At 66.2% G+C, this 7561-nt stretch overlaps 1 protein-coding gene across 1 annotated transcript in view; it reads right to left on the bottom strand.

Moving 5' to 3' along the window:
- SLC6A19 (solute carrier family 6 member 19) overlaps nucleotides 1-7561 on the bottom strand; it is a 14785-nt gene extending 7224 nt beyond the window's left edge. The window contains exons 1-3 of the mRNA XM_032861833.1: nucleotides 7360-7561; nucleotides 1809-1949; nucleotides 1149-1286 (exon numbers count right to left, since the gene is read on the bottom strand). Coding sequence (XP_032717724.1) covers nucleotides 1149-1286; nucleotides 1809-1949; nucleotides 7360-7561 — 481 coding nt within the window. The remainder of the gene's footprint in view (nucleotides 1-1148; nucleotides 1287-1808; nucleotides 1950-7359) is intronic.

Genomic DNA, 7561 nt, shown 5'->3' with positions numbered 1-7561 from the left:
GCCCGCACACGCGCACACGCCCGCACACGCCCGCACACGCGCACACGAACACAACACGCGCACACGCCCGCACACTCACGCAGACACGGCTCGTGGGCACGAGTGTGCGCGCACACGCACACCTACACGCCTGTGCCCACGAGGCCTCCGCTGCCTCCCTTCTCCCTCTTGCCCCTGCTACAGGCACATAAGAGACCCACAGGCTGAGCTGGGAGTCGGCCCTTGGCCAGGTGCTCTGCTGCGCACGGGTCGCAGGTCTCTACGGTTCCCTGGCTGAGGCCCACCCCAGGCAATGGTGTTCAACCTCACACGGTCTCATCCCTTTGGGTTCCAGGGTCCTGGGTGCCCTTCCAGGCCGGCCTGACACCCCGAGAAGAGGGAAGCTATCTAGTCCTGGAGGGCCCCCACCCCTTCCCCAGAGACAGGGACTGTGCCCTGAATGGTCCCGGAAAGCAGCTGTCCTTTCTCGACTCTGAGGGGCCCGTCTTGCCGGCCCCAACCCCAGCCCATCTGGAGGGATCCGTGCGGCAAACCACACTGGCCACATCTACTTGTTGGACCCACGCTCACAACACAGGCTGTCCACGTCCCGATGGGCGTGTCTGCCCGTAGCCCAGCCCCGTGCCCTCACGTGTCCCCATGCCCTCACAGGCCACGGCCTAGGGCCTGCCCCCCACTTCCCTGAAGGACCTCCACCCCCAGAAGGAGCAGACGGTGAGGGGCAAGAGCGCTCTGCAGACAGAGCCTCCAGGGACTGGGCGGGAAAGGCCAGTGGGGATCAGGACACTGCCCTGCAGACGTGGGGAGCAGCTCTCTGGGGCACCTGGAACCCCACATCCACTGCCTGCATGGCAAGGCCAGGTGGGCAGGTGTCCCCGTTTCCTCCATACAACAGAGCCGTGGCCACCCCTCCAGAGAGGGAAGCCAGCCTATTTAAGGGCTTTTCTCCCGCGACGTGACTTTGTTTAATGCCCGTTTGCCTTAAATGGGCTCTGGTTTTGCAAGACCTGAGCTACAGCAGCTCCGGAACTTGGAAATCACAGGGTAGCTCTTCGTGGGCCATGGGCCACATGTCCCAGGGTGCAGCTCCCCCCCACAGCCAGCGCCAGGTCCCCAGCCCCCCACCGCCGGCCCCACCAAGGTCTCACCTGTCCGGTTGGCGCTGAGCGGGCACTCGCTCCAGGGCAGGGGGTCCTGGAAGGAGTTGAAGAAGTACCACATAACCCAAGCGATGATGGTGTTGTAGTAGTAGCCCACCATGAAGGACACGAACATGGACGCAATGCCTGGGGGAACCAGACCGTCACTGCTCAGGAGTGGGGGGGCGTTGCGGGGATGAGGAGTCGGGGCTGGACAGAGAGGTCAGCGCTGGGCGGGGTCAGCTCTGGGGGGAGGGGCTGGCACTGGGGGAGGGGTCAATGTCGGGGTAGGGGGTCAGCGCTGGGGTGAGAGGTCAGTGCTAGGAAGGAACTCAGTGGTCAGTGCCCTTTCTGGTCAGTCTGACCATTGCTGAGCCCTGATCTGGGCGGGGAGGAGGGCTCTACACTCCATGCATGCCTATACCCTCCCATGCCCTGGGCACCTGGGACTCAGGATGGCCTCAGCTGCCCGGCTGGTCCCTGGTAGCCGGGAGTGATGGGGCCTGGACCTATGGCCCACGGTCCCCTGAGATCCCAAGGATGGGTTTGCACAGGCCTGGGCGTGGAGCCCTGGGCCCCTCCTGTCCCCGAAATTAGGCAGAGAGAGCAGAGAAGGAAGGGGAGATGCCGCTGCGAACCCTGGCTCTGGGCAGGGCCCCGGACACGCACCAACGCCCTTCAGGGCTGGGTGGATGGAGCTCCAGACGCCCACACTCCCCTTCCGCAGCCTCTGCCCGATGGCAAACTCCAGGTGCAGCAGAGGGATGCCCTCCAGGACCAGCAGGATGAGGAACGGGATCATAAAGGCGCCTGTGTGGGGAGAAGGCAGTGATGCGGGCAGGGGGCAGCGCACGGGAGGCCCCTCTGGGAACACGGTGTTTGTCGACAGCGCCTCAGAACGGCGGCACAAACACGGGCCTGGGACTCACGGCCACGGGCACCATTTGCCACAGAGCCGCCCTGCACCACCGCCCCGCGGTAGCGTCTGTCGCAGCACACGGCAGCCCCTGGGAATGAGCGCCGGTGAGCCCTGTCACTGTGCTAGACGGAGCGTGGGGAGGCACGACAGTCTCCGCTGGGCGGCGGGGAAGGGTCAGAGGGGACAGGTCCCGCGAGCCCAGGGTTCCGAGCCTGACCCGGAGGTGGCGCACCAGAGGGGGTCATTCTGAGCCTCGGGAGGCCAGCCTGGACGCGCCGAGCACGGGCCTCACCGCCCTCATGGAGTCACCAGGACCCCCGGCATTTCACAAAACCCCCAGCTTTGGTGCCAGAGAGCAGGTCGAGGAGGGAAATTGTAAAGGCGACCACTGGGGTCCCCAGACTGCCTGGAAGCCCAGGAGGCTCTCCAGGCGCAGCCACGGCGAGGGACGGTGCCGAGCGTGGCCCAGCAGTGATGAGCGCAGCCGTGGTCCCCACCGGCCTGGATGCAGGCCAGGATGCAGCTCTGCGGTGGAGACCGGACGCTTCCTGCTTCAGGACTGACGGTGGGATTTGGGTCCCGCCTTGTGGCCACAGGCGCTGGACTCCCTAGACCCCTGTGGACCGAGACCCCTGAGCTGCGCTGTTTTCTCGCCAAGATGGCTCTCGGTCTGCGCTGACCGGGGCCAGCCATGACCTGCTGAGGGATGGCACTGGCCCCTGTCCGGCCTGGGGTCCCGCCCCACGAGCAGGGGCATTTGGGACAGCCTCGGCCGCTCTGCTCCCCGCCCCTGCGTCCTTTCTCCCACGTTCTCCAGCCCCTGGCCCGAAGCCGCACCGCCCCCTGCTCCTTTCCCAGCTAGTGTGTTCTGCTTGTCCTCTCCCCGAGTCTGTCATATCCCTCACCCCAAGCCCACTCCTCCCACCCCCACACCTGCGCTAGCCGCCTCCACCTCCGGGTCCTGGTCTCCTGGTCAGGGTGGGGCTCAGACCCTGACCTCGAGGTCCCCGGGGGAGGCAGGCGGCGGCACTATGTGTCCACACATCCGTGCCTGAGGGCGTGAGTGTCCCTGTGTGCATGTGTGCAGGTGGGAGGGTGTGTGTGTAAGCGTGTGGGTGGGTGTGTCCACATGGGTGCGTGTGTCTGTGCGTGCCTGCATGTGGGTGTGTGAGTGGGACAGAGCCACAGCCCTCTCTCTCTTCTCTCCTCTGCACATGTCCTCCGTCCTTCGTCTGTGGGGTCCTCGTGCTGGGAGGGCCAGGCCTCCTGCCGTGGGTCGTTGTCCTACACATAGGACTGCCCGAGTGGCCTCACTCCCCAGCCGGGGCTCCAGGGCCAGGCTCCTTTAGAAGCTGGGGGTGCGTCAGAGGCAGGGGTCCAAGTTCCAGGAACACAGGGGTGTGGGCTTGACAATGACAAAAAAGCAAATCCAAGGACAGGTACCAGGAGAGGAAGAGCCACCAGCTAGATTCCCCCTGGGTATGAGGGCACAGCCCGGGCCACTCAGAGCCCAGCAGGACCTGCTCGCTGGGTCACTGTGTCAGTGAGGGTCTAGTTACAAAAAGAAAAGACTTTCCTCTCCAATATCTCCTTAGGGGCTTGATCTGAAAACCTTTGAGCAAAAGTACCAAGAAAACAAGTGCACAGTAGCAAAAAGTTTGCAAACATCCTTCAGTCCCATCCCCTTGTCTCGTGACGCTGCTCTCACCACCGGTCTCCCCGCCCCTCAATCGCCAGCAGGAATCTCCTGTTCATACTTGGAAACCTCACTGGGAGACCCCCTTATCCAGGACGCGTCTGCCACTGCCTGTGCTCCCGGCACCCTCTCACACAGGAGCTCCTCCGGGCCCACAGGCCAGTGGGTCCCTGTGCGTCAGGCTCAGCTTCCAGTGGGCACAGCCCGTGGAGGGAGGGAGAGGGAGGATGCGGGGCACGGGTCCACGCGACCCCCCAGCGGGAGCCCTCTGTGACCCCTGGGGCCCGCCTGCCTGACGCCCCCAGCCCCAGGACCTCAGCCCCTTGCTCGTCCCCAGGACGAGCATGTTCTTCAGCAATACCTACTTCCAGAGAAAGCCCCAGGGACACACGGCTGTCCTTTTGGAACCAGCGCCGTGGGGAAAGGTGGGGGAAGCAGGGAGGACAGAGGCAGGAGAGCGGCCAGCAGGCACAGTGGCGCCCAGATGTGGTTCCAAAGGTCCTGGGAGACGGGCCTCCTGGTGCTGCCCGGCGCCGGCTGGTGGGTGGACAGGTGGAGGCGGCGGGCGGGGCAGGAGGAGTGGCTGGTGCCCAGAGGAGACGCACCTGCTCGCACATCACCCTGGTGGGGAGACTGGGCCGGGGGGGCGGCGAGAAGGTCTGCCAGAGGGGAGCCCTGTGAGCCCACGGCCAGGCGCAAGGTCATGGCCGGCCTGCGGAGGCGCCCGGGAGGCTGGAGGGATGGTCGCAAACCCTCGACAGGTACGGCGGGACGGACTCGGGGTTTTTCCCGATCACCCGCAGCGGTCCAGGAAACGTGGCATCCTTGCAGATGGGCTGAGCAGCAGGTGTGCTGGGGGCACCGGCCGCCTCCCCCAGGGGCCCACGGACCAGCACGGCCCCTCCCTTGAGTGTCTCTCACCGGGTCCCTAAAGGCAGCTGAGGATGGCCTCTTGCCCCCTTCCCCAGGGCCTTCCCGGCCTTCTCGCCTCCTGCCCGCAGCTCTGGGCAGACCACGCCAGTCACAGACCCGCAGGCCGGACAGCCGTCTTGTGCGGGGATGACGCCGCAGCCATGAGCTCCTCACTCCCTGGGTCTGGCCTCCGTTCCAGCTGACTGTCTGCTCTGGGGGGTCCCAGTCAGCACCTAGAGTGTCCCAGGGGGCGGCCCCGCTCTCAGCCGGCCATGGGGAGGGCACCAGAGAGGGCAGCCAGGGGCGGCAGCTTGTCCAGGGCCTAGAAGTAGTGACCCTGGGATGGGAGCCACCTTGGGTTGCACACTCCTGGGGCCCTCCTCCCCTGGGGCCTGCACCCTGGAGCTCACAACGAGGCCCTTCTAGGCCCAGAAGGCTCTGCCCAAAGGGGCCTTGCCACCCCTTCCCCATCCCCTGGGCCCACCGAGCCCCGGTGCACCCCCGGTCGGCAGGGGAGCCGTGAGGTGACTACAGACAGCTTGGGGTGGAGGCTGGGGGTTCCGCACCCATGAGCACTGCTCCCGGCAGCCAGGATGGGGCTGGGGGCCAGAGACGGAAGTGCAAGTGGCCTCCAGCCCGAGGGCCTCCTGGTCAGGGTGGCCGGTGTGACTTAAGGAGGCAGGGGTACAGCCCAGGCCCAGCTCTCCGGAGCTCGCCGGCTGCAAGGGGTGTGAGGGCACAGGAAGGACCCGGGAGGGCCAGCGCGGGCTCTCCTTGGCCAAGGCCTGGAAGGACCGTGCTCTTTTAGCTCATGGGGATCTCCTGAAGCAAAGCGCAGCCCGAGATGTGTTCGGGGAGGGGAGCCCGTGCCCAGAGAGCCAGCGGCCCAGGGCAGGGAGTTCAGGGGGAGGGGCTGAGAGGCCACACAGACACCGGCTCTGCAGTCCTCTGGTCCAAACGTCGCCTCCCGATATCCCTGACATCCTCCGCCTGGGACCACACACAAGAGTTCCTCCCAGTCAGAGCACCTTTCCCGACACCGCCCAGTGCCTGCTCTCACCCCGCTCCCACCCGATTCACGTCCCGGAGCCAGGACCCCGCGCCTCGGTCAGGGTGGAGCTAGGCTGTGGGGACATGGCTCCCACGGGCTGGTTCAGCGATAGTCCCATCAGTCCACGGGGTCTGGGAGCAGGGTTCCCACGCTGCACCCTTGGAATCAGAGCCAGTGTGTGGGGGCACCCGAAAGCCCCCATTCCCCACAGCGACTTCTCTGTGGGGCCCCACAGCCTTCGGGATTTACTTGGCAAGCGTTCCTCCGGTGGCTCCTGTGGTGCCACCTGCCCTGGTTTCGGGCACAAGCGTCTGGCCTCCGCCCACAGAGCGGGCCCACCCCTGTGGCCCCGGGGCCCCACACGGCTCCGGGACGGCCCCTTTCCCCATTAGGCGAGCTTCACGCAGCCCACGGTGGGGGTGTGGGAGTCTGCTCCATGCTGAGCTCCCAGTGGAATGGAGCAGGGTGGAGGGGTTGGGGAGACCCTAGGGCTGTCCCCGGGGGGCAGGTGACCTGGAAGTCCCAGAAGGAAGCGGCGCTGACATCAGGGGCTCTGCTCCTGGGGACCCTTCTCTCACCCCCCTATCCCCAGCGCCACGGTCCCCCGCCTCCCAGAAGCACAGGAGGGACCAGGGAAAGACATATCCTGGGAACTCAGGGCTGCCGGGCTTGACCTGGAACCACTTCTGCTTCTCCTGAGGAAACTTTCACATCCCAAAGCGCAGGCGAGAGCCTGTAGGTCCTTCAGAGTCAGAAGGAAAATAGCCCCTGCTGACCCCCGTCCCCGGAGCGCCTGCGTCCCCAGAGCAGCTGCCTGCTGGCTCACAGAGCCAGACCCCTCTGCCTTCACCCCTCTCAGGGCTGGGGGCCAAGGCAGACAGGAGCCATGGACACATGGGGGCCCATCCCGGAGCCCACAGGCCCTGGGAGGGTGGGCAAGGGGACAAGGCCATGAGGACGCCGACTCAGCACTCCTGGGGGACCCGCGGGTGGGAGAGGGACAGGCTCGACCTGTGGAAGGAGACCCCTGGGCTCCAGGCAAGGCCCCCGGAGGCCTCTGGAGGGGGTAGGAGGGATCGAGGCCGGGGTGCCCTTGTGCGGGTCGTCTGCTCCTGCCCAGATCCTTCCTCTGTCCCTCCAGGAATGTGGCACCCACCTCTGGCCTTAGGACATGCATAAAGCACAGGGAGAGCAGAGATGGGGCCCCATGGTGGACACGAAGACAGCTGGGCTCGCTGCCCCGCCAGACTCGGAGGGGCAGGCTCCATCCGGAGCAGTGGCCGGCTCCTTTCAGACCCCCACATGCAGGTCAGATGTGTTCGAGAACAGGGCAGGGCTCCCCACACTCGGACACTTGGACACGCAGGGTCAGGGCTGTGGACATCCCTCACTTCCTGCCACAAGCTGGGAGCAGAGGGCTCTGGACCACTGGCCCCCCAGCCCAGCCCTGCCCGGCCCGGCCTGGCCCCCGGCACACGCGTGAAGGTGCGTGGCTCTCCAAGGGAAGGCACAAATGCGTGCCGTCCTGCCCGCGGCCCCGGGGGTGCTGGCGTCCCAGGGGAACGTGGCGCCACTCACACCCAGGGCCCCAGTCTGCCATCCCCAGTTCCCCATCCCCAGTTCCCCCAGCACCGTGGCCTACCTCCGCCGTGGCTCTGGCACAGGTAAGGGAAACGCCACACGTTGCCCAGGCCCACGCAGAAGCCCACACACGTGAGCATGTACTGGGCCTTGTTGTCCCACTTGGGCCGGGAGCTGGTCTCCTCCGCCTCAATGGTCTCCAGCTGGGCCAGGGAGGGGATCCGGGCCTCCAGGCCCGGGTTGGGCAGCACGAGCCTCACCAT

Source organism: Lontra canadensis, unplaced genomic scaffold (genome assembly GCF_010015895.1).
Source record: "Lontra canadensis isolate GAN:19392208 unplaced genomic scaffold, GSC_riverotter_1.0 scaffold22, whole genome shotgun sequence".
Taxonomy (NCBI): domain Eukaryota; kingdom Metazoa; phylum Chordata; class Mammalia; order Carnivora; family Mustelidae; genus Lontra; species Lontra canadensis.
The sequence above is the reverse complement of the archived record's forward strand: the minus strand, read 5'-3'. Positions and strand labels throughout refer to the sequence as shown.